Genomic DNA, 25,737 nt, shown 5'->3' on the forward strand with positions numbered 1-25,737 from the left:
TCTGCCCCGTCCGCTGACCGTTGGCGTGATGACACCAGGAGGGGTCCTTGAGATATGCCAGGCCTGCTGTGAATCGCCTCCTGGCTCCCTTGTGGGATTAAACTTCACGAGGCGGACTTTGTCTTCGTCCTCAGATTATAGATGCAACTGAGGCCCAGAGAGGCAAAGGGACTTGGCCAGGGTCACACAACTAGAGGCCCCAGAGCTGGGATCCAGGTGCCCACTGTGTGTGGCAGCGCAGTCCTTGCAAAGCCTGACCTCCAGGTGCCCTCTTCCTCCTTGCTCCAAGGCTGGTCCACACGGTCCTGTTCCCTCATTCCGAGGAGGAGGGGTTGGGGAGGATGGGGTGCCGGGGAGGGCCTGGGACTGAGCTTCCAGGTGGGCCTCCTGCTCAACTGCCCTAGCAGCTGGCTGAGTGCTGGGGTTGCTGAGAGAGCACTCTCATTCAGAGCTTGCTGGGCTGCGGGGCCTGTGGAGTCGCCTGTACTCTGCCCTCTCCCCCGCTCCTCCAGAGAGGCGGACGCACAGGGTCAGGCCCCTGTCACCCGCCGGCAGCTGGGAGGCCGGCCGGGCTGCTGGCTGCGGGCGCCAGGGCTCTTGTGGGGTCCTTTGTCCGCAAGGTGTGAGCCCTCCCCTGAGAGAAGCCTTCTCCCTCCAAGCGCGCACTGGCTTCTTGAACGCCCCCTCACAGTCGTGGCCATTCACCTTTTGCGCTCCTGAGATCTCTCTGCCCACCCGCCCTGCATGGGGGGCGATGGGGGCTGCAGGCCAGTTCTCCAGGACTCAGGGTGCAGACTGTGTTGTCGGGGACTACAGCCTCTCCTGGCTGGCTTCGGAGGGCCGGGGGCCCGGGGAGAGGCACACGTCCCCACCACGCTGCCCTCGTGAGCACCCTCCGGCTGCGCCTTCCCACCCCTCCCGGAGCACCGCAGGTGGCCGGCGTTCCCTGGAGCGGTCCTCTCAGCTCTCTGCACCTCCCCCTGCACTCAGCCTGTGGCCCGCCGCCTGTGAGGCCATAGGCCTCATTTGCACCCCTTGAATGTACCCACAGGTTGGGGGCGGGCACAGGCAAGGTGTCCATCGAGAATGCAGGAGACACACCCACCAGCCTGTGAGGAGCGCGGCCTTTGTTCATGGGGCCCATGGGGCCCGCAGGAGGGCGAGCATCCTAGGGGCCAGTGAAGGCTTGCGGTGTCCCCTGGTCAGCTCCTTGGCCAGCGTGGGCAAGCCTGGACCCTCCCGCCTCGGGGGAGCCGTCTAGACCTGCCGCCATGTGTCTGGGGGTCTCTGTGCCCGGCTGGACTGCCGCGGGGGCCTCAGCTGGCCGTGTCCTCTGCCCACTTGTCACCTGCAGGGAGCCTTCTCGGTGCAGGCCCGCTTTGTCCCTCAGGGGCTTTGGGGTTCAAAGGGCGACGGCAGCCACAGGTGAGGGCCCAGCCGGCTTGCCTGGGATGGTCCTGGGTCCCCGCGGCCTGCCCGAGCGCAAGCCCGGCTCCTCCTCTGGGAGGAGGAAGGCTGTGCGCCATCGCTCATCTCGTGGACGCTGGTCTCGTCTGCAGGACGTGCGGGAGGCCCTGCCTGTCCTCCAGGGGGTCCCTGCTCTGGCGCTTTCCTTTCCGCTGGCCTTCCTCTCTTTCTTGCGAGAACACTGGCCCGGGGTCCTGGGCCCTGTGGTTCTCTGGGTGTGGAGCACAGAGGGACGCCGGGGTGGCGGCCCCCCGCGCTCCACAGAGCTGGCTCTGCCCTGCTTCACCCGCCCCCCCCCCCGGGCCGCGCCTGCCCTGCCCCGCACGCCCGGCCGGTGCCCGCCCCCCGTCCTGCACGCCCGGCAGCGCCCGCTCTGGTGCTGGGCCCTCTGCTCTCGGGTGACTGGTTCTTCTCTTCCTGTTTCAGGCATGAGCCATGAGCCCAAGTCCCCTTCGCTAGGGATGCTCTCCACCGCGACCAGGACCACCGCCACCGTCAACCCCCTCACCCCCTCGCCGCTCAATGGCGCCCTGGTGCCCAGCGGCAGCCCCGCCACCAGCAGCGCGCTGTCGGCCCAGGCCGCGCCTTCCTCCAGCTTCGCCGCCGCCCTGCGCAAGCTCGCCAAACAGGCGGAGGAGCCCAGAGGTAAGAGGCGCGCCCGCCCGGGGCAGCCGGCCGAGGGCGGGGAGAGCACGGTCCTGCCCGGTCCCCGGGACTCTGGGCACAGGGCCTTCCAGCCGGCCGTCTGCCCACGGGCTCGCACACCGAGCGTCCACACTGCCTGGTCTTCCTCCTCCTGCTGCTTCGCGGCGGGGACGCGCTTTCCCGGCTGCTGAACCCTGCTCTCTGCGCTATCTGCTGACTTCTTTGCTCCAGGAGCCGCCGAGGGGGCCCTCCGCCAACAGTAGTGGGCGTGGGGTTGGGGTTTGCAGGCGCGATGCTCCTTTTAGAGCCCCCAGCCTGCTCCAGGGCCTCTTCCCAGGAGGCGTGTGTCCCAAGTTGGCATGGCTCACCCACCGGTGCCATCCCCCAACCCCTGGCCCCTAGGCAGGGGTCTTGTAGTGTGACAGGCATCCCCCAGGGGTCTGGAGCCCTGGCTCCTCCTGTCACTGGGGCAATGACGTGCTCTGTGGCTTTTGGCAAACACTGGCCCTCTCTGAGTGTCAGCCTTCCCGTGCATACAGCCCTGGCTCCGGGCCCTTCCAGGATGACTGTCAGCCTGTGTTAGTCCAGGTCAGGGGCCGCCAGCTACACAAGTGGGTGGCAGGCAGTTTGCCTCAGAGCTGCTGGGAGGCCTGGGCCGCTACGGATTCCATACCCTGTAGGTGCCCTGCTGGGCGGGGCAGGGATTCCACCTCCCGGGCAGAGGAAGCAGGGACCCTGGGTGCTTCTGCCTGCCGTCTGCCTCGCCCGGAATGTCCAGGGCTTGGTGTTGTGTGTTCCAAGGCCCTCTGGGCACCCAGAGAACACGTGTCTGTCTGTATCGACTCTGGGGGTCTCCAGCTCAGCAGGGTGGACTTTTGCTGTGACAGGGGTGCGGCGGGGGCCTGCTGCTACCTGACTCCGACTTGTCTGCACCCCTTTTCTACTCACGTGGTTGCTGGGCAGAGGAGGGAGTGGGGTAGACTGGATCCCGGGGCAGGTGGCTGTGGGCCCAGGAGCCCAGGCCTTTGGGTAGGTTTCTGCTTTGCCAGGGGATCGCCTCGCGGCTGGTGTCCACCCGGGCGAGGAGTGGGGACAGTGGCTCCAGCCCTGAACTGGGATCTCTTCTGAGTGGACGAGGAGGCCCCCCAGGCAGAGTTTGCATGGCGGCTCCGTGCTCTGGTATCATCTTCCGTCACGTTCCGAGAGGCAGAGAGACGGGGCCGGCACGGCCTCCACGGACAGCTGTCAGCAGGGGACGCCAGGTCCCTCTGGCTGAGTCACCCCCGACCGGGTGTCAGGGCTTAAGCCAACATCTGTGTCCACGCCTGGGCAGCTGGGCCCGTCCTGGGGTGACACTACCCCCCCACACCCCGCCGTCTGCAGAGGACGAGGCTCCCGCGGGGCCCCTGGATGCGGGGCAAGCCTGGCCTCAGTGGCCTTTGTCTCCTCTCTGCTGGCCCCAGCGTCCAGCTTGGATGGTGGGCCAGTGGGTAGCCCACATGCCAGAGGCTGTTGGGCCTCGCTGGCCGGGAACACTGTGCTGCGGGGGGCCCGCTGCCCTCTGCTGTGGTCCAGGTGTTTGCGTGACGCCCTGGGAAGCGTGCCCGAGGACTTTGTGATGGAGGGACGGGGCAGGGCTGGGCAGGCCACGCGGGCCCATGCTCAGGCTGTCTCCGGAGCACAGCGTCTGCTGCTGGCTGGGCTGAGGCGTCCCCGTCACCCGGATGAGGAATCCTGGGGCCTGGGGAGCTCGGGGTCGGTGTAGTTCCCCTGTGCGTGCTGGGCACCGCACCCTCGTTTCTGGCTCGTAGGGCCACAAGCCAAGCCTGTGCGTTTAAAGCTATGGTGATGAGCTCGACATGCGACGCTCCATCTGGGCAACTCCAGTGAGGATTTTGCTTTCAAGAGCTGAGCCTCATCTCTCTCTGGAGCCTCCTCCAGGTCACGTCCCCGGGCCTCGTCCCCGTTTTTTCTCTCATGGAGTCACCCCAGCTCTGCTGTGCCGTTCCCCTGTCTGTAGAATGGGCTGGCAGCCTGGCGGTGGCCCAGTGTGCAGGGGGCGGAAGGCTGAGGCCCCGCAAGGTCACGTAAGGAGCCTGGGGTCACAGAGCTGCTGAGGACGTGCCTGGTGTCCCTCGCTGCTGCCGCCTGGGCCTTTCCCCACGGACCTGGAGGAGCCAGGCTTAGGATGGCAAAAGCCTGAGCACAGCCCTAGCAGGGAGGGACGGGCGTCCTGCACCTCTCCCGCCCCAGCACCACCTGCAGCTGTGCGGGGAGCACGTGGGGGTCTTGGCTGTCAGCTTCTGGGAGCCTGGGGGCTTCCGGGGGCATGAGGGGAGGGCCAGCTGCCCCAGCTCCCCGTCTCTCCACTAGAAACTGGAACGACCAAGGGGGACCACTTGCTGGGCTTGGTGATTTGGAGCAGGGGGGGACTCAATTTTTCTCCTTGTAAGTTTCTTATAAAATTCATTTCTAACAGGACACAGTTCAGCGGGTTGTCACGCGTTCAGAGTTGTGCGACCATCACTTTCTAAAATTATTAATCTGTGCAAGTCTGTGGCTGCCCTGGGTCTCGGTTGCTGTCTGCAGGGTTTCTCTAGCTGTGCCAAGCGGGAGCTACTCTCGGTTGCTGTGTGCGGGCTTTCTCTAGCTGTGGCGAGCGGGAGCTGCTACTCTCGGTTGCAATGCACGGGCTTCCCACTGCCGTGGTGTCTCCAGCTGCAGAGCAAGGGCCCTGGGGCGCGGCCTTAGTCACTCCCCAGCTTGTGGGGTCCTCCCAGGCCAGGGATCGAGCCTGGGTCCCCTGCACTGGCAGGCGGAATCTTAACCCCTGGACTACCAGGGAAGTCCCAGCCATCACTCTTATGTATAGAATGCTTTGTCTCCCCAAAAGAAGCCCGTCCCCTCCCATACCCTCCCCCAGCCCTGGCAGCCCCGATATGGCACACATGGCCCTGCCACTGGCTGTCCGCATGGGCACGCCCCCCAGGTCTCGTGGCTTCCCGTGGCCGGTTGGCACCACACTCTTGGGTGTGAGGGGTGCAGCCAGTGAGGGCTCTCCTATCCTGAACTGGGCAATGACTGTTCGTTGAGCACTCGCTCTGTGCCAGCGGCCTCTACCTGCAAGAGCCCTGGCCTCTGTTCTGCGTCCACCTCGCTGGCAGACGCGGCCGCACTTCAGGCTTGGCTGGCATCCCGACTCACCAGGCCGTGGAGCAGAGATGGAAGCCACAGTCCTCCCCCAACTGCTGCATCCGTGTCTGCATTCCCAGAGACGGCCCGACATGGTCTCCACTTCGGCCATCCTTTCAAGGGCCCCTGTGCCCGCAGGGTGCCCCCGGGGGGACCGTCCCGCCCCCAAGGGTTCAGCAACCCCCGCACAGGGAGGGCTGACGGCTGAGAGAAGACAGTTGAGGCTTTGGCCTCCCCGCTTGCCACCAGGCTCGTCCCGGTCACCTCGTGCACCCCGGGTGCTGGCCGTGGCCCTGGGTGCCCCCACTCCCTGCCACCCTCTCCTCTGCCCCTCCAGAGCATCTCATTCTGAAAGCCGCGGCCCAACTCTCCCATCTGCTCCCGGGTAATGTCTTTGCTCACGTCGCGTCTCCAAGGTGCAGTTTAAAAATTCAGTGTAGAGCAAGTGATCCGCCTGCCTCGTTTGCTCTGCCCCCAGAGAGCTCTCGAGCGGGAGACGGCGTGCCCCGCGGGAGGTGTCTTTCCTGGGGCCCTGCATGGTCCCTATCGGCTGGTGAGGAGCCAGGGGTCTGGGCCTGGGGGGGGGTCCCGATGTGCGCAGGTCTGTAACCCACTACAGAGGGGGGTGCCCCACTACAGAGGGGGCACGGACGTCAGTGGGTTTCTGTGTCCTTGTTGTATGACCCGGGCCTGGTGCGAGACCTCTGAGCTGCTGCCTGTTCCTTCTCGGGATGAGGGTGGGGCCTGCCGCGTCGATCCTGAGGGTTCAGGAGACCCACGCTCGCACCAGGCACGGTGCCTGCAGGTGACGGCGCAGGGCCACCCACTCCATCACCCCACCCCCAACGCGCGTAGCTGGGGGCTCCAGGGGCCGCGCGAGGTGGGTGCGTCCACGGCTGAGGGCTGGCGTGGGTGCCCCCCACGCATCCTTTGCGCGGAGACCCCGTCCTGTCGGGGCGAGCTGCTCCTGCGTGTGCCGAAGGCCCGGGCGCGACCAGGCCCACACAGCATGTTCAGGAAGGAACCTCGGGCTGCAGGCTTGGGCCTAACCGTCACCTTGGTCCGCGTGTTCCTGTGGGGCTCTTGGCAGTGACGGGCAGGGGCCGCCTTGCACAGGTGAGGGGAGCAGGCACCCTCGCTGTCGAGGTTGGAGGTGGGACTCTGCCCACCAGCAGTGCAGCTGCCTGAGCCAGGAGTGAGGTAGGCGCTTGTGGTCTGCCGCCTGAAATCCGCCTCTTTCCAGGAAAACAGCAAAATGGGGTGGGGGTGTGGGGACCGGCAGGGCTTGGCCTGCAGCCCCGTCTGTCTCATTTACAGGTGTGAGCGTGAGGGGGGCTTCCTCAGCACCCCGCCCCTCCTCTGTGTCTGGGCTGCGATTCTGGGGAGAGCAAGGCCCAGGGAAGGGGACTGAGTCCATTCTGGAGGGGTGCCCGGCCCTGGGCCATTGGAACCAGAGGCTTTCCCAGGCTGTGACAGGGCGACAGTGTCACCCCCTGAAGCCCCCTCGGCACCCGCCCTAAGACCCCATGGGAAGCAGCACGGACGCCCACCTGCCTTCCCACTCAGCCCCGGGAAACGCGTCTTGTGAGAAGAAACACCTTTGCTGGTTGGGGTTTGGTGATGCGGCTGGCGGTCCTGGGAGCAGGCGTGCGTCGCCCCCTGGTGAGGCGGAGAGGGCTCCTTGAAGGCGTGGGGGTTGAGGCTTCAACTGTCCCCGCTGCGGAGGGGCCGGCAGCTCCTGCAGCTCCCTCAGCAGGGTCTCCCCGAACCCACCGAGGGGTGGCCGTGTGGCTGCGGGTTGGGGGGGTCCCTGCCAGTCCTGGGTGAGGTCTGGGTGGGGCTCAGCTGTGGGGGGCCCTCCACACGGATGCTGGTCCTCAACCCCACACCCATCACAGCGCCTCCTGCCCTGTCCCCACGATGCTGCCCAGACACTGCTGCCCTCGGCCCCGAGAAGTTCAGGGCGCCAAAGGCGGCCCAGGGGTCCTGTTTCAGGGACACATCAGAGGCTGCTGGCCCTCCCCCCAGGGAGGAGGGAAAGGGGACCAGCTGTGAGGCTGAGGCCGGGCTCGGCCTCCCCCGCTTAGGGCAGGCCCTGGCACAGGAGCCTTGGTTTGGGGCACCCAGTTGGTGCTTAGCGGTTGTCCGGGTGGCGGGTGGGGGCGCATCTGGGAGCTGACGGCCTCTGTGCTGCCGCTGTGTCGTGCTTTCAGGCCGCACTCCTGCCCCCGTGGAGGCGACTCTGGGGTCTCAGCTGTCAATGACGGGAGCCTGGGCAGCCCCGGGCGCTCACCTGCCGGGTCAGAGATGGAGGGGATGCAGAGCGCTGCACGCTGCCACCCCAGCTGCCCCCGGCCTGCTGACGCCTGCCGCCCACAGCGGTTAATCACGGCTGCCCTGAGCCCGGGGTCAGGGGCGCCACTCACTAATTGGCCGGTGTGTGGTTGGGCATCGATCCGGCTGCTGAGTGGCGGCCCATCCCCCAGGGGCCAGGCTGCGAACTGCCCGTGGCCTCCGGTGCCTGTCCCCACTCTCCAAGTCCCGCCCACCCCCTGGAAATGGGGTCTCCTCACTCACTGCCCGGCGCTTGGAAATGACGCCGGTCCACAGAGATCTGCTGGTGGCGTGGGGCACAGAGGCGGAGTGGGGGGCCGGCAGCAGGCGGCCCTGAGTCTCCGCGGGCAGGCGGCGAGGCCATCGGGGCTCCCCCTCCATCTGCCCGGCCCTGGAGGGCTGACCCCACTTCCCCCCTGGGCAGTGCGGCCTCTCCTGCAACTGCTCGGGGTGCTCGGCGGGGCCGTTTTCTTTCTTTTTGGCCTCCAGAGCGCGTGGCCCCATGTCCCTCCACCCACAGGGCAGCCCCGGGCACACAGGCGGTCCCCCCGCCTGCCCTGTGGCTCCGTGTCCTTCCAGCAGCAGTGGGCATGGCGGGAGGCTCGGGTCGGCGCTGCTGACCTGTGTCTGGGTGGACTGGGGCCCACTGCCCACTGTGTGGGTCCCCAGGGCAAGGCGGGGGCGGAGACGCTGTTTCCTGGCCTCCGCAAGCTGCCCCACCTGGCAGGGGTTCAGGGTGCGGGCCTTCCCTTCGTCAGCTCTCCGCACCCCGGGGCAGCTGGGTCAGCCCGCCTCCCACTGCTGCCACCTTGAAGCTGGTGTCACGGGCGGACCCCCAATCCAACAGACACAGCTAGTTTCAGAACCTGGGAGGCTGACCTGCGGAGGGTGGGAAGGCAGCTGACAGCCCCTGGCATTGGCCACCCAGCAGCCGCGACAGCTGGCGGAGGCTAGAGCTGGCCCGGCCAGTGGGTGGCGCAGCTGGGGGAGGGGGGCCCCTGATCCAGGGCTGGGCTTGGTGTTGGCTTGGGCGACTCAGGGTTGCAGAATTGCTGGTGTGTGGGCCGTGCGTGGTTGGTGGGTCCATTTGGAGAATCCGGTCACACCTCAGGGGCAACAGCCTTCAGGCGACCACCCGCTAGCCAGGCCCTGACGGGTGGGGGCTGGGAGCGGGGGCCACCTGCCCCAGCGTTGTTCCCGGGGCTGGATGGGCCTGGCTCTGTCTGGACCGGCGTCCCCCGCGGGGTTGTCCTGTACAGTTGTGCAGGTCGTGCACAAGCCTAGGAAGTCACCGAGTCAGCGCCATGGCGCACCTTCTTGGGGCAGAGCCCTGTGCCAACGTCTGTGGGCCTTGGGGTCCGGCCGCCCTGTCTCCCAGTCCCTGCTGAGCCCACACCTGGCTGGGGGGTCCTCGGCGCAGAGAGAAGGGCTCCCAGTCAAGTGCCCTGGGCCGTAGGCCACCTTCTCCCGTGGGGCAGGGGGGTCACTTTGCAGCAGGAGTGTGGTCGCTTGAAGAGATGAGAGAGGACCAGGGTCTTGGTTCCCGGGACCAGGCAGGTTCTGCAGAGGACCCAGGGGGAGGTATGGAAGCCGTGGGGTCCCGCTTGCAGCGGGGGCGGTCTCCTGGCCCGGTTTCCATGCCCCCCTGGTTCAGGCCCCTCTGAGGGGCACTTTGTGGGATGGGGCGTCTCCTGGGCCAGGTCTGCCGCCTCCGGGTGCCCGAGCAGGGCCGCGGCTGAAGTGCTGCTGTGACAGAATCAGGGGGACCCTCCTGGGCCCGCCCTAGACCCGGTGCCCGGGAGCTCTTCGTGGCTCACAGGTTTGGGGGGGTCTGTGTGTGGTGGGACACCATGTGGGCATCTGAGGGGCCTCTGACTGCTGACTGCAGCCCAGAGCAGCGCAAGGCGTGGGTGTGCACCCAGCCGGGCTGCACGGAGCCTGGGCGGGTCTCTGGGGGTCCCCCAAACCTCTGACTCCAGCCCTCCAGGGGCCATGCTGCCAGGATAGGCCTTGAGGGAGCTGCTGCAGGTGGGCGCCTTCCTGTCAGGGCACCGAGCATCCCCCCGGCCCCCTGCGCCCTGTGCGCTCCTCGCCTACTGCCTCTGCAGCGGCCAGAGACCAAACTGACCTGCAGGCCTGGAAGCCTCCGGCCATGCCGGCTCCCCGTCCTCGCCACCCCTCTCGGGGAGAAGCCCAGGAGGGCAGGCTAAGGGCCGGGAGCGGATGGAAAGCAGCAGGTCACGGCGATGGTTGCACAACTCTGTGAACATGCTGACCAGCCTGTGGGCCGTAAACCCCACATTATGGTTCAGTTCTCAAGATAAAATGAACTCGTTTGATGTCCTGATAATACAGGCCTCCCTCAGCCCCACCCCCGGCCAGGCCAGCAGCGGGCCCACTTCTCCCCTTCCCCCCACAGCATCCTGTAAGCCCCACACTTGCTCTCCTAGGGCTCAGTCCCCATCCATGTTGGGGGGACCTGCTTACTCCCCTGGCTCTTCCCCCGACCCGGGGTAGAGTTGGGGTAAGCAGCCCCGGGGAGGGGCAAGCATGCCCGCCTGGTTGGTTGGTCGTGTCCCCAGTTCCCGCCCAGACCCCAGGCTGGGCCGTGGTGTCTGCGGAGCCCGGCCACCTACTCAGGTGCTGTGTCCTTCTCCCGCAGGGTCTTCACTGAGCAGCGAGTCGTCCCCTGTCTCCTCTCCGGCCACCAACCACAGCTCCCCGGCCAGCACGCCCAAGCGCGTGCCCATGGGTCCTATCATCGTCCCCCCGGGGGGACACAGCGTCCCCAGCACGCCCCCTGTGGTGACCATCGCCCCCACCAAGACTGTCAATGGCGTCTGGAGGAGTGAGAGCCGTCAGGTGAGTGGGGGCTGATGGGCTCATCTCACGTTGAGATCCACTTCCCCCCCGAGGGAGCGGGGGCCGGACAGCAGCTGCCTGGAGGGTCTGTGTGTCTCGAGAGCACTCCCGGAGCTCGTGGTCTCAGAGTGGGGCTCGGGGCAGGTTTGCTGTGGGGCTGGAGGCCCGCGTCCCGGCCGTGGGCAGGGCCAGGCCCTCCCGAGGCCTCTCGCCTCAGCGTGTGGACGGCCGTCCTGTCCCTGCGTCCTCACGGGCTCTTCTTCTGTGCGTGCCTATGCCCCGGTCTCCCCTTCTTCCAAGGACACCAGGGCCCGCCCTCGTGACCGCATGTCGCCTCGGTCACCCCTGCACACACCCCCCCGTCTCCCGCACGTGGTCACTTTGCAAGGTCCTGGGGTTGGGACTCCCACAAAGGAATCTGGGGGAACAGAGTGGTGTTTGCACATCGTGAGCACGTCTTGTAAACTTGAGCTGTTGCTATTCCTGTCTGTCGCGCCCACGTTTTCACAGGTCGCCTCCACTGACACCTGTCCTAACTGTCGAGGCCTGCCTGCCCCAGGAGGCCTTCCCCACGCTCGGCGGGGCCCCCTGGGTGTGCGCCCAGGGCATGTGACTCCTCGGGGGACCTGCCCCCGCACCCCCAGCCTGGAGGGCCTTCCTAATTAAGAACACGGTCACTGCACCGAGCTCTGGATGTTTCTGCCGAGTCCCCAGAGGGCCAGCGCCCTTGGAAGCACTAGTTAAACCCGGAGAAAGCAGGAGGCGGGCGGGGGGACAGTGGGTCTTCGGCTTGGCCCCCAGGTCTCTGCCCTGCTGGGTCGGGTGGGGTTAGGCGTCACTTGGGGTCTGTCTGTTCTCTGCCCTGGAGGTTGGGGGGGGCAGCCTCCGTCCACAGAGCGGGGAGGGGAGTCCCTGAATTCCTGGAAGGAGGCGAGGACCCAGCTGGGGGTAGCCCTACCTTGATCTGCGAGGTGCCCGATCCTCCTGTCTCATCCCTGCGCCGGGCAGGGCTCAGCAGGGCTGATCCCAGCCAGAGTGGGGTGCAGACGCCCAGCTGTCCCCCAGCCCGGTTTGAGAGAGGACCAGGGTCTGAACCACAGTCCCCTGCCTCCAGGGCCCCGCTGCCCCCGACAGTCAGCCCTGACCTCTGGGCCCAACCACCTGCCTCTCCCCTCACCCCTGGGGCCCAGCGGTCGCTCATCCTGCCCTGCACCCAGCTGCTGCCCTTCCAGGCCCAGAAGCCTCCTCAACGCCCCTGCTCCTGGCCATGGGCCCCTTCCCCCGAGCTCGGCCCTCCTCCAAGGGTCCTCATGGCCTCGGAAGCACCGAGTGACCCCGAGAAAGGGCCACGGGGGCCGCGCTCCAACCGCTTAGCGTGCGGAGGCTGGTGAGCAGGACACAGGCGCCCCAGGGAGGCAGGCTGGGGGCTGGGGAGCGGCGAGGGATGGCTGGCTGGCACAGAGGCTCAGCGGAGGGTGTGATCCTCCTTGGTGGGGGGGCGGGGGACAGGAGGGGGAGTCGCTTCCCGGCGGGGAGGCTTGAGGGGCGCCCTGCGCGGAGGTTGCCGGCATTTCCCAGGTGGTGGGAGCAGCGTGGGGACAGATGAGATGACAGATAGTCTGTTTTAGAGCTAACAGGGCATGTCTGCCCGTCTGCCTGGTGGAAGCCTCTCTAATCACCAGAGAATGGAGGGTCCCCCCTCCCCACGCTCCCTCTGTCTGCAGCTGCGCCCACGGCCGCCGCTCAGCAGGGAGAGCCCACAGGTGCTCCTGGGGCGGCAGCTGGGGCTCCCGGGCACGGCCCCTGACCTTGTTCCCAGGTGCCCGTCGCGAACTTGATGGGGCTCGGCGCTCCAGGCAGGTGGGCGGGACCCCCTGCCCGCCGGCTGCCCCTCCCCCAGCCTTTCCTGCCCGGGAAGGTGCCATCTGGCCCTGCTGTCTTCAAGCCGGGCTTTGTCCTGCCTCGGGCTGATGGGGGCCGCCCCACCCAGAGATGGTGCACGGGGCCCTCACTCTGGCGTCTGGTCCAGCAAACGGGGCCAGGAGTGGCCTTAGCTCCTCCCCAGGCCGTGCGCACAGGTCCCCTGCGAGGCCTCCGCCGTCTGGGGCTGCCAGCCTGGAGTCAGTGCCTGGGTCCTCTCACTGCGGGGCCCAGCGTTTCCTGGGGGCCGCCCTGTACCTTGGGGCCTCAGGCTCTAGCCGCTGCGTCCCCACCCAGGCAGCAACACCCCCCCACCCCGCCCCGTCCCCGGTCAGTCTAGCCCAGACCCCGGGCACAGGGTTCAAGGCCTCACCCCTCTCGTTCTGGCTGTGCCCCGTGCCAGTGGCGGGGGTGTGAAGGGCTGCAGCTGTATGTGCAGGACCCGCGTCCTGTGCACGTCCAGCAGGCGGGGGCCCCTGGGCAGGGTCAGTCATGGGGGCCCATCCAGGGCCTTGGGGACTGGAGGGGAGTGCTGGCTTCCTGCCCTGACTTGCGTGGGGGGCTCGCCCTCGACCCCCCAAGCCTGGTGAAGCCCGCCTGGGAAAGAGGGTGTCGGAGTTCACGCCCTGTGAGGGGCGGCCTGCCATTCGGGGTGGGAGCACGGGCGGCCTGGCCACGGCATGGCCCGCCGCTGCCGTCTTCTGGGGCCCAGGAGGTGCCACAGCCGCCTGCCCGGGTGTTCCGTAGACACGGTGATGGGTGGGCCCCTCCTCTCTCCGGGAGCTGTGTGGTCCCTCCTGTGCCCCCCGCATGGGGAGCGAGGTGACCTGAGGCTCTGCCGCCCCCATCTTCTGACTCCAGTGGGGGAGATGCCAGGCAGACAGCGGAGGGTGTCTCCCTGACCCGCTGCGTCCTGCTCTCCTGTTGCTAACTGGGGTGGCTGGGCCAGGCTTGACGCCAGGTGAGGAGGGCACCATGCGGCCTGGCGAGGGAGGGCCTGGCGCGTGGAGCTCTCGGGTCGGGGAGGCCAGGCAGCCGCGTCCTCCTTGGCCGTGTGGCGACGGGACCCTGGGCCAGTGGCTGTTAACGCTCCATGCCTGCCGCTTGCTCCCTTCCGGCCGTGTCAGCGACCGGAGTGACCGAGCCTCTCCACGGCCTGCCAGTCTGCAGCCGGACATTCCTGCGGGTGGGCCTGCAGGGTGTTCCTCTGTGTGGCCGGGGCTGGTGGGGCAACGCCTTTCCCTTCCTGCCTTGCATGAGCCCCTTCTGGTTTCCTGGGGTCTCCCCGCCACTGAACCCTCCAGGCCCCAGGTCCCTCTCTTGGACAGGAGTCTGGGCAGGCGGGCCCACAGCCCCCACCAGTGAGCAGAGGTCCCCCGACAGGTCTGGCCCCACAGCTGCCTGCTCTGGCCAGAGCCAGGGCCGACCAGGGTCTGTCTGGGGGGAACAGGCTGGCCTGTTTGGCCCGAGGCAGCGCCAGCTGCTCAGCCACATCTTCCGGGGGCACTGAGGCCCAGTGATCTGTGAGGCAGGCCAGCAGCTGCCACCTGGGCCCCTGGGACGCCGGCATGATCGGGTGATCGGGTGGGCGGTGGGCAGGGACTCAGCGGCTGTCACCCCCACCGTGGCGTGGAGACTGTTGCAAGAATGTCTCCCTGAAGCTTGACTGCTCTTGTGTGTCCGGAGGAAGGCCTGGCCCACTGCCGGTGGCCGAGCTACAAGCTGCCCCTCGGCCCTGACCTGCACTCTCTTCTCCAGCAGGATGCTAGCTCCCGGGGCGGCAGCAGTGGCCGCGAGCGCCTCATCGTGGAGCCCCCGCTGCCCCAGGAGAAGGCGGGGGGCCCGGCCATCCCCTCGCACCTGCTCAGCACCCCCTACCCCTTCGGCATCTCACCCAGCTCGGTGGTGCAGGACTCCCGCTTCCCACCGCTGAAGTAAGTGTGGGCTGGGGGTTGGGCACGGTGTGGGGTGGGACCCCCAAGGTTCTGGCTGCCGCGAGTCGATACCAGCTGAGCCCGAGAGCTGCCCGGTGGTGGCCGCGCCCTGGGCTGGCAGCCCTGCTGGCCGTTGCCACTTGTGCCCGCGGCGGGCTCTCTGCCTGCCTGACCCTAACCCCCCAGCCTGGCTCCTAGGGCCGGAGGTGGGGGGTGGTCTCCCCACGCTGCAGGTCACAGACCCGTGCCCTCTGGTGAGGGGTCAGGCCGGCCCGAGGAGCGGCAGCTGCCCACCTCTGGGCCCTGGGCCTCCGGCAGGGACTGCCATTTCGAGGAGGGAGGTGGTGGCGGGGGGCTGGGCGGTGGCCCAGGGGCCCGGAGCTCACCTCCGCCGCCCCCTCCCGCCCGCAGCCTGCAGCGGCCTGTGCACCACGTGGTACCCCCCAGCACGGTGACTGAGGACTACCTGAGGAGCTTCCGGCCCTACCACACGGCCGAGGACCTCCGCGTGTCCTCCCTGCCCCCGCTCGGCCTGGACCCGGCCACCGCCGCAGCCTACTATCACCCCAGCTACCTGGCCCCGCACCCCTTCCCGCACCCGGCCTTCAGGTGAGGCGTCCGGACGTCCCCAGCCACCCGCGGGCAGACCCCGGTCTGAGACCAGGTTCCCCGACGGGGGGACTGTGGGGTGGGCCGCTCCCCCAGCCTCTGGATGCGCCGTCCAGAGCTTACTCCTGGAGGGAGACTCTCGCGCCAGCTGGCCTCCCTGGCTCCTCCACTTCCACTCAGGATTCCCCAGGCGCGCGTGACTGTTAGTGCCCGGAGCAGACGGCGCTATGCCTCCACTCTGTGTAGGAGCTTCCCAGGTCAGATGGTCAGACCTGGAGGGGCCCCACTGGGCCTGGCCCAGCTGAGCTGAGGGGTGGCCGGCGGGGCCTTGTGGCCTCTGGGAGTGCAGGGCTTTGGGGCTGGCTGTGGAAGGGGGCTCTCCGGGACCTTTGTGGAGGCCCTGTCCGCCGCTCCCGCATTAGTACCTGTGCCTGGGGGGGAGCTGGGTCCTGCCTTCCTCTCCACCGTGGCCGCTCACCGGCCCCCTCTGCCCCCACAGGATGGACGACTCCTACTGCCTGTCAGCCCTGCGGTCCCCCTTCTACCCCATCCCTGCCCCCGGCTCCCTGCCCCCGCTGCACCCGTCGGCCATGCACCTCCACCTCTCGGGTGTCCGCTACCCGCCTGAGCTCTCCCACTCATCCCTGGCGGCGCTGCACTCAGAGCGGATGTCCAGCCTGAGCGCCGAGAGGTAAGCGAGCCCCGTTCGAGAGCGTGGCTGGGCCAGCTGTGCTTGGACAGCCACCCCTGCCCTCGGCCTGCTTGTCTGCAGAAGGGGCACTGCCGGGAGCTCCCAGCTGCTGTCTGGAGGCCATGTCCTCACAATCGCTGGCTGCGGCCGGGAGCTTTCCAGGCTCCTGGAGAGTCTCTGTCCACGGCTTTCAGTCTCCAGTGGACGCTGAGTTTTTTCTTGGCGTGTTAGCCAAAGCAGAACCTGGCCCGCGGCCCGTTCCCATTGGGGCGGGGAGAACCCCGGGCTCACGTGTGAGCGCCTCGCTCCTGGGGGTTCTCCCGCCACGGAGGTCACATCCCTGTCCTTACCTCCAGGCTGCAGGTGGACGAGGAGCTGAGGCGAGAGAGGGAGCGCGAGCGCGAGCGGGAGGCCGACCGCGAGCGCGAGAAGGAGCGGGAGCGTGAACGCGAGAAGGAGCGCGAGCGCGAAAAGGAGCTGGAGCGCGAGAAGGAGCGTGAACTGGAGCGCCAGCGGGAGCAGCGCGCCCGCGAGAAGGAGCTGCTGGCCGCCAAGGCACTGGAGCCGGCCTTCCTGCCCGTGGCCGAGCTGCACGCGCTGCGGAGCCACGCCGCCGAGGAGCGGGCCAAGCCCTCGGAGCAGCTCACCCCAACCCGAGCAGGTACCTGGGGAGGGGCGGGCCCCGGGGCGGCCGCATGCCGTGTGATCAAGCCTGGGGGCTTCGGTCACGGTGGGGACGGGGGCGAGGGGGCGAGGGGCGGCCCCGGGCCGGGAGCCGAGGACAGGGATGTCCGCTGGCAGGATTCAGACTTGGTGTGAAGGCCGGTGGATAACTGAGATTGTGCACTGTGCTGAGACTGTGCGCCATAGTACAACCAAATTCTTAGAGATGATAGTTTGGAATATTTTTTAAGCTTAGTTGTTAGCGTACTTTATTTTACTAAAACAGTGAATTTGCACAGCAGCCTATCTAACCTTCATTCTTAGCGTACTTTATCTCACTAACGTACAACCTTAGTTCGCATGGTTGTCTAACCACTGTCTGGGGATCCCCCTCAGAGGTCAAGTCCGCTCTGCTGCGAGTGAGCGCCCACCCAGGGTGACCCTCAGACAGGCAGGACCCCCAGGGAGCAGCCGTTCCTGGCCCGGCCCCACGGAAAGGGGGCGGCCTTCTCCAAGGAGGCGGGGCGGGAGGGGTGGGGCTGCACCAGGACCCCGCCCCGCCTTGACGGCCTCCCCCGCCCACAGAGAAGCTGAAGGACGCGGGCCTGCAGGTGCCCAAGCCCGTGCAGCACCCCTTGCACCCGGCAGCCGCCCCGCCCCACACGGCTCCCGGCCTCCTCGCCGGCCACGGGCTCTTCTCGCTGCCGGGCAGCAGCGCGGCCACAGCCCTGCTCCTGCAGCGCACCAACGAGGAGGAGAAGTGGCTGGCGCGGCAGCGGCGCCTGCGGCAGGAGAAGGAGGACCGCCAGTCGCAGGTGTCCGAGTTCCGGCAGCAGGTGCTGGAGCAGCAGCTGGACCTGGGCCGGCCGCCGGCGCCCGCGGACCCGGAGCACCGGCCGGAGAGCGCCAGGTGGGGCCCGGGGCGGGGAGCAGGGGGAGCCTGCGTTCAGCGAGTGCCTCTGGTCTGGCTGCCTGTGGAGTGCTGTCACTTGGGTTCTGTGTCACCTTCTAAGACCCCCGTCTGAGCCGGGAGGAGGGAGACCGGGGAGGAGGAAGGTGCTCGCTTCAGGGGCTTCATCCGCCAGGAACTGTGTCCACAGCCAGCCCGTCCCTTCCGGGCAGGCTTGGTGCCTGAGGGGGGCAACCGAGAAGCTTCCGTGGATACTTAATCTCTGTGCTAGCATCTCTCTCTGTCCAAACTGGAATGAGAAGGGGACTCCCTTTGATTTTTAATCATACAAAAAGTTAATTTTATTGCTTTTATAATTTTTTAAAAAATAACCCATTTTTTCCTGCCCTATTGTAAAAAAAATTTTTCCGAGAGGCTTTTAAGCCTGTTTTTGGGACCCTGGCTGCTGACACTCACTTTGTGAGCTGGGCCCCTTCTCGGAGCTGACCCTGGGCCTCGCTGCCCCCACCTGCGTATCTGGCTGTCACCCCGTGCACCCCCTGCCCCACCCCACGCACCCCCTGCCCCACCCCACCATCCCTCCAGGGCTCCTTCTGAAGACCCGGGTGGAGACCCTCAGCCAGAGTTGGTGGCAGGAGCGGGTCTAGGCCTGGGGGACACTGGGCCCTGCCCCCGTCTCCTCTGCTGTGCACGGAGTTCAGGCGGGAGGGCTTCTGAGCCTCTTCCCAGCCCTCGGCGTCCATGGTGCCGCCTTCTCAGGGTGAGAAACACTCAAGGTGTCTGGGACAGAGGTGTGAGTGTCCACTTGGCTCCCTCCCTCTTTGCTCCAGCTCCTGTTGGCCAGTGGGTTTCTGTATCCTGGGCGCGGCTGACCCATCCAAGCCCCTGCCTCGGCATCCACTGATCAGGGCGCCCGGGGAGGATTCACCCGGCTAGCTGGGTGTGGCCGGGAGTGAACCACGCTGGGGCCCCTGGCTGGGTCTCCTTCCTGCTCGGTCAGTCTGGCCGCAGGGAGCCAGGCTGGACCGTCTGCTGCACACGGCCCCTCTGCTACTCTGGGCCCCCTCGGAGCCAGACAAGGGCTGTCTCCTCTACTTCTGAGCTGCCCCCGGCTCCCGTGAGCCCCTTGCGACCGGGTGAGCCAGTGGTACACGTCCACCAGCTCCTGATGAGCTCAGGGCACGCTGCCTCCCTCGGCCTGGGGCACCAGGATCCCAATGCAGCTGTCAGGGCCTGTGGGCTGCTGCCCCAGCAGGCGTGGCCTCTGCCCCCTGGCCAGGTGGTCCCCAAGGCACTGTGACGTTCTTTTGGGGCCCTGTGATCAGAGCTAGAAAACCAGTCTGTGTTTGGCTCCAGTGCAATAAGTTATTCATTCTGGTACCAAGTTTTATGCCTTTGCCGTTTACTTGGGGATTCACAGCTTTTTGATGCGGCTGGTCCCCTTTGGTATCTGCCCAGCAGCAGTGCAGCGGCCTTCGGGGGCTGTGGTGAGCCAGCCCCCTCCTCAGGCAGGAGGAGCCCTGGGCACCTGCCTCATGTGCCTGCCGTGGGCTGTGTCCTTTTCCCTCCAGTTCCCTTAGATCTTGCCCTCGGTCACCTTGGCAGCATGGGGCTTCCCTTAGAAAGTAGTAGGTAAACTTTGGAAAGAACAGCAGCCAAATAATCTTTTGAAGGTTGAATTTGAATTTTGTTTTAAATGTACCAGGAAGAAAGGCACTTGGTTCGGCCTTGAGGCAGAGCTGCTGGTCTGAGGCCAGTGGGAGGGTCATGCGCTCTGCTGGTGACCTGGCTCTCAGGACAGGCCCAGGTCTGGTTGTCAGAGACCCTCTGGGTGTAGCTGCTGCTCCCTAGGCACATGGGGTCGCTTCAGTCCTGATGGGAACCACCAGGGGGGAGCAGCTAGCCATGAGGGTCTCCTCGGAGGGTCTCCCCCAGTCCACTTGGCCAGGCAGACCCCTCAGGCTGATCTCTTGCCGCTGTCTGTGAGCACAGGGTGGAGAGAGGAGGCCAGCCCATCCCCACCGTCTCCCACGGGTGGCATGCCTTGGGCCTTGGGTCCTCTCGGAAGCTGGTCTGCACTGGCTAGCGGAGGACGTGGGTCCCTTGACTGCAGAGCGGAAGGCACGTCCTCCCTCCAGCCCTGGGGAGGGGGCCTACAGGAGGCCTTCTCACCCCCTCCAGTACTGGCTGGGGCTCCCAGCCCGGGCCCTTGGCTGACGGCTGCTCCTGCCCCCACCCCCCTAGGCCGGGACCGAACCGCCACGAGCCGGGCGGCCGCGAGCCCCCACAGCACTTCGGCGGGCCCCCGCCCCTCATCTCGCCCAAGCCCCAGCACCACTCGACGCCCGCGGCCCTCTGGAACCCCGTGTCCCTGATGGACGGCTCGCTGGAGCCGCGGCGCGCCCCGGAGAGCCACCCCCAGCATGGCTACCCCACCCCGTTTGAGCCCAGCCGCCCGGCCGCCGTCCCGCTGGTGAAGGCGGAGAGGGTCTGCTGCCCGGAGAAGGCGGAGGAGGGGCCCCGCAAGCGTGAGGCCGTGCCCCTGGACAAGTACCCGCCGCCGCCCCGGGAGCCAGGGGCCCTGGAACCGCAGGCCTTCCCCCCGGGGCCCGGGCCCTTCCTGGCGGAGCTCGAGCCAGCCACCCCGACTGTCTTGGGCCAGCCCCGGGCCTCGCTCGCCCCGCCGGCCACCTTCGGGGAGCCCCCCGGACCCCTGAAGCCGGGCTCACCCTACCGGCCCCCACCGCCTCGGGGCCCCGACCCGGCCTACGTCTACGATGAGTTTCTGCAGCAGCGCCGGAGGCTGGTCAGCAAGCTGGACCTGGAGGAGCGCCGGCGGCGGGAGGCCCAGGAAAAAGGTCTGGTCTCCCCTCCTCGCTCCTGCGCTTTCCCCCAGACTGCTGGCCCAGGACTCGGCCAGCAGCGCCCTGGGATTCCCCGGAAAGCCACAGAGAACAGGAGAGCAGGCAGGCCCGGGTCGAGCGTGGTGCCTTCCACCCACACAGCCCCTCAACAGCCGGGTGGGACCAGGGGTCCCAGCCTAGCTCCTGCCGGGTGCCAAGCCCAGCCTCACAGCCAGAAGTGGGGCCCCAGGCCACGTGAGGAGCACGTGTTTGGTCCTGGAAGGGCCACCCCTCCACTCACCTGTGAGGTGGCCGGTCTGGCCCTGGGCCCTCGGGCTCTGCTGTTCTGCACGGGACTCTGCGCGCGGACTCTGCGCCTTTGTGCGGACGGGGCCCTTGAGTGCCCTGGCTCTCCTGAGCAGGAGGGGGATCGGATGTGCAGACAGACCTGGGCTACCCTGGCAGTCCCTTGCTAGGGGGCTGTGTCAGCCCTGGTGCGCACCTCGTGCCCCCACCGCCAGCCCTGAGGAGGCCTGGGGCCAGGGGTTAACGGACGCAGGGCCCAGGGTTGGGGGTGGTCAGGGGCAGCAGGGCCTGGCCTATGGGTGGGCTCTCAGGTCCGAGGGGTGCCCCGTGTGCATCCCCTGGAAAGGTGAGCCCCCTTGCCTGGCTGAAGAGCTCCGTTCCTGCCTCCAGGATACTACTACGACCTGGACGACTCCTACGACGAGAGCGATGAAGAGGAGGTCAGGGCCCACCTCCGCTGCGTGGCCGAGCAGCCGCCCCTCAAACTGGACACATCCTCCGAGGTATCTGGGGTCTCACCGCTGTTGGGCCCTGGGCTGGGCTGTGGGCACCCCTCTCGGCTTCCCCGCGCCGGCTGAGATGCCTTCCGGGCGCCCTCCTCCCCCTCCCCGGGCCAGCCCGGAGCGTCCTCAGCGCAGCCTTCGAGGCCCAGGAGGCCCCGGGGTCAGCGGGAGCCTCTGCCCGTGGTTTCAACCTCATTTGTTTTCTTTCCCAATCTAGAAGCTAGAGTTTTTGCAACTTTTTGGCTTGACCACCCAACAGCAGAAGGAGGACTTGCTGACCCAGAAGCGGAGGAAACGCCGGCGGATGCTGAGAGAGCGCAGCCCGTCGCCCCCGACGGCGCGGAACAAACGGCGGACGCCTTCGCCCAGACTGGCGCTGTCCACCCGCTACAGCCCTGACGACATGAACAGCAGCCCCAACTTCGAGGAGAAGAAAAAGTTCCTGACCATCTTCAACCTGACCCATATCAGCGCCGAGAAGAGGAAAGGTGAGGCGGGGCCGGGCTGGGCCTCGGGACAGGCTCACCAGGGCGGCCGGGGGTCTCTGAGGAAGCAGGCGGGGCCGTGGGCTCTCGGGGTTGAAGTCGGTCACAGACTCGTACCCCCGTCTCTTCGCCACCACGCCTCTCTCTGTGGGAAACTCACACGGCCCCTCCAGAGCGTGCTTTCTCCTGTGTCGTCCTGGGACACTGAAGGGGGCTGGTGTCCTGTGTAGTCAGCCGTGGACTCCCACCTGCTTTTGTCCCCGCCTGGGTCTCGCAGTGCCTGCGGTCGCTGGGTCTCCGCTGTGCGGGCGGCTCACATGGCCGCCGTTGCTCCTTCTGATGGCAGGAAGTGTGGGTGGTCCGAGGCCATGGGGCGGGGCCGGGCCGACACCCACCCCGCATGGACGGCTCACCCTTCCAGCCCGGTCTGGCCACAAGGGGTGACTGGGCTGGAATCTGAACTCGCCTTCTGGGGCACCCCTTCCCTGGTCTGTACCTCATGCTTGCTCAGCGCCGCAGGAAAACTCGACCTTTCTGAACCACACGCCCACACTGTCCCCGCTTGCCGAGGCCTGGTCACCTCTTTCTGGAAGGAAGTTGAGGAAAGCAAGAGTGCTTGTCGGTCGTTTTAGTTGCTTCCACTCACTTAGTTCGTTTTGGGCTGCACCGGTGGGCCTGGATTCCTGCTCTCCCTTAAAGAGGCAGTGATGGGACCACGACACATCCCTGAGAATGTGAAGGGTTTTGTTTGAGAAGCGCGTCTCTCAGCCTGACTCAAATCCTAAGGAGGTTGGGCGAGGAGCCCCTGAACTGCGGGGTCATACGGGGTGTGTGCGTGTGTGTCCCTCTTCCCTGGTGGCAGCTGACACAGGAGCCTTGCTTGCGGCGGGAGCAGCGGGGAGCTGACCACCCCCGGAGAGAGCCTGCCCGCCCTGAGGCGCGGTGTGGCTTTTCGGGGTTGCTTCCTGTGTTGAGGCCAACTTTTTAAAATGAGAATTCTCCCACAGAGGCCCGCAGGTACCTGTGACTCGCCACATGCACGCACCGTTGTTCTTGGAACACCTGAAACGTCAGGGGGTGGCAGCCTAGGAGTCCGGGCTCTAAAGTGAACGTTCTTCCTCTAAAGCCAGCCTGTGCCCGCGGCTTCGTGTCTCGTTCCGAAGGACTCGCGCCTGCCGGCTGCGGCCTGAGCTACACTCCTGCTCCTCTGCCCGCTCAGGAGTGGCGCGGTCCCCCCCCCGGTAATCTCGGGCTGCTTTTCTCACAGACAAAGAGAGGCTTGTTGAGCTGCTCCAGGCCATGAAGCAGAAGGCGCTGTCCGCCGCAGTGGCAGACCCGCTCAGGAGCTCTCCGAGGGACAGTCCTGCCGTGTCCCTGAGCGGTAAGGCCAGCCCCATCCGCCACCCCCGGGACTGTCCCGGGGGTGCCCAGGGCCGCAGGCCACCGACCACCCCAGGTCGTCTTCCTCCCGGACACGGCGGGCTTCTTTCTCCCTCTCCTTTCTCTCTCTCAAGCTTCCTGCGCGTGAGACGATCTCAGCGGAACACGGTGCCACCAGTCATGCTTTCAGGGGTGTGGGGTCCTGGCTCCTCCGGCGGACTTGGCCTGGTGGCAGGTGTGGCCGCCGTCCATTCCTCCCGCCGTGGCCCAGGTTTCAGTTTCAGCACTTGCTGCCTGGGCTGTGTGCTCCTGGCGTGTGTCTCAGAGGCCCTGTGATACCTGCTTTCTCTCTCTCTCTCCCTCTCACGGCTCTGACTCTGCTGTCCTGCTGACGAAGCAGGAAATGGTGGTGGTCTGGCCCTGTCCTTGGCCCCTGATTCAGTCTTTCTCTCTGGATCTGGCTGTGTAACTTCCTGCCTCTCGGATGACCAGAAGCAACTTGCTCCTTCCTTCACATTCTTCTTCCCAGACACCTTCCTGGGGCACCTTTCAAGGATGGCCTCGCAGCTTAAACACACCCCATCTCAGACCAAACACTGCACGCTGACCTTTAATTAAATGGCTCCGGAGTCCGGGTCCTCCGTCCTAGGTTAGAGATCAGGGTCGGCCTGTTCACATGTGGCTCTGACAGTGTCCCTCGCTTTTTGTCTCTTAAGAACCCACCATGCAGCAAGCCTGCCTGGACACGGAGAAGCCTGTGGGCATTGCCGCCTCCTTGTCCGACGTCCCAAAGGCCACAGAACCTGGGAGGCTAGGACAGCTCCGGCCCCCGGAGCGTGTCCAGGAGCCAGCCCCCGCCAGCGCTGAGAAGGCCAGGCCGAGTGAGGCCCCCGGGGGCAAGAAGACCCTGAGCATGCTCCACCACGTCCGGGGCCCTGCGCCCAAGGACATCCCCGTGCCGCTGTCGCACAGCATCAACGGAAAGAGCAAGCCGTGGGAGCCCTTTGTGGCGGAAGAGTTCGCGCACCAGTTCCATGAGTCCGTCCTGCAGTCTACCCAGAAGGCCCTGCAGAAGCACAAAGGTGAGGAGGCCGCTAGGACTGGGGCGCACGGCACCTGGTGTGAGAGGCAGGCTCTGCCTCCTAGCAGAAGTCATTTGACTTTTTTGTAAAGCCCTTCCTTTTAGTAATGACAGGGGAGGAGCCTTTTTAGCAAAAATAGGATCCACGCCTTTCATGGTGCAGGGATCTCCTAGCCTGCCCACAGACTCACCTGGGAACACCACTGTCCCTTGATCACCAGACCCAGCGGCACTTGGTGGGACATTCTGGTTGCTCTGGTCCATGCCTGAGCCCCCGGAGTCGAGATGCCCCTTGGACATCTCTGTGTGGGAGTCACTACAGTTCAGAGTACAGGGGTCAGTATGTTTCATTCCCACTGAATCGGGTTGAAACTGACTAGAAAAGAATGCTCAGGGAGCAACAGCCGAGAGAAAATTATATGATTATTTTCACGTTATTTTGCCGAAACGATTTTAAAAATTTTCCTCCTATGACCTGTGAAAAACTAAATAGAAAAGCATTTTTAGATAAACAGGTCTGACGGTGTCAGTATCCTTCAGGTAAAATAATGCTGTCAGCAGGGATGAAATGAAAAGCGAAGGGTAGTGGTTTTTGATGTGGATTTTAAAAAAAGCAAAACAAAACTCTCCTCTGTTGGATGTTTGTTGTGAGTTCAGAGTTTTCAAGAGGGGAGATGTTTTGGCTAGATTAAACCCCTGTGCTCCCTCTAAGACACACCCACAGAGGTTTTTCGGCAGCTTAAGGACTTAACTTTTCCTGCCTGATCTCAGCCCTTCCCTGACTTTACACTTGACTGTTTCCTCAGGACTTTAGCACCGTCCAGCCCCTGCCAGTTTGGGCCTCATGGGTCCACTGACTGCCCAAGGCTGCTGTCCACACAGGGAGGCGGAGCAGACCCAGTCTAGACAGGCCCAGCCTGTTCAGACTCTTGGCAGCACGGGGTGTGCTCAGGGACCGGAGCGCCTGTGTGTCCTGGGAGAGGTGCAGACGCTTTACAGACCAGGGCGGCGCGGCTCGTAGCCTAACCCCGCCGAGCGCGTTGGCACACCGCGGTGACCTGGACCCAGTTCCGCTGCCATTGTGGCAGCGCGCTCCAGCCTTTCTGACGGAGCCGTCTCTGGTCTCCTAAGGACACAGGCCTCGCTCCGCTCCGTCGTGTCTGCCGGGACCTGTTGACGCGTCGCCTGCTCCCGGGGCGTGTCCTGGGGGGCCCTGTGACAGCCGTCTCCCCTCCTCAGGAAGCGCAGCCGTGCTGTCGGCGGAGCAGAACCACAAGGTTGACGCGTCCGTCCACTACAACCTCCCCGAGTTGCAGTCCTCCAGCCGCCTGCCTACACCCCAGCACAACGGGCAGCAGGAGCCCCCCGCCAGCAGGAAGGGCCCCCTGGTGCAGGAGATGGACCCGGACTCAGAGGAGGAGGAGGACGGAGAGGACGACGACGAGGACCCCCCCCGGCGCAAGTGGCAGGGGATCGAGGCCATTTTGGAAGCTTACCAGGAACACGTGGAAGGTACGGAGGGCCGGGGAGGCAGGCCAGGGTCCCGGGAAGAGTGTGCCAGGAGGCTCAGCGGGCTCATGATGCGTGCCGGTTTCCATCGCCAGGCTGGGGACTGTTTGAGTCACAAGGCCCAGGGCTTCTGGGCCACAAGCAGACAGGAGCCTCAGAACCGCTCCTCGGGCTTCTGGGGTGCCTGGGCTAGCTTGCAACAGCCATTCCTCACGGACAGACATCCTCCCTGGAGGAACCTAGGCGCCGAGCGCCTGCCCCACCCGGGGTGACCGTGGACCTGGGCCTGCTCGCCCACCGAGTCCTGTTGCGCTTCTGAGCGTTCTGTCCGTCCCCGCCCTGTGGCTACACACACAGGTCCGAGGAAAGGCAGTGTTTCACTCAGCCGAGCCCGCGTCTCCCT

At 66.1% G+C, this 25,737-nt stretch overlaps 1 protein-coding gene across 7 annotated transcripts in view; it reads left to right on the forward strand.

Annotated features, from left to right (window-relative positions):
• Positions 1-25,737, forward strand: part of GSE1 (Gse1 coiled-coil protein) — a 393,370-nt gene that overhangs the window by 361,241 nt on the left and 6,392 nt on the right. The window contains exons 3-15 of one of the 7 annotated variants that reach the window (XM_042230771.2): positions 1,894-2,112; positions 10,301-10,500; positions 14,179-14,354; positions 14,766-14,963; positions 15,463-15,654; positions 16,011-16,315; positions 16,903-17,227; positions 19,472-20,085; positions 20,767-20,879; positions 21,097-21,367; positions 22,632-22,745; positions 23,461-23,826; positions 25,065-25,337. In XM_042230771.2, the coding sequence (XP_042086705.1) occupies positions 1,894-2,112; positions 10,301-10,500; positions 14,179-14,354; positions 14,766-14,963; positions 15,463-15,654; positions 16,011-16,315; positions 16,903-17,227; positions 19,472-20,085; positions 20,767-20,879; positions 21,097-21,367; positions 22,632-22,745; positions 23,461-23,826; positions 25,065-25,337 (3,366 nt within the window). The other 6 variants (XM_042230773.2, XM_042230772.2, XM_042230774.2 and 3 more) reach the window with 6 other exon arrangements.

This window comes from Ovis aries, chromosome 14 (assembly GCF_016772045.2).
Source record: "Ovis aries strain OAR_USU_Benz2616 breed Rambouillet chromosome 14, ARS-UI_Ramb_v3.0, whole genome shotgun sequence".
Lineage (NCBI taxonomy): Eukaryota > Metazoa > Chordata > Mammalia > Artiodactyla > Bovidae > Ovis > Ovis aries.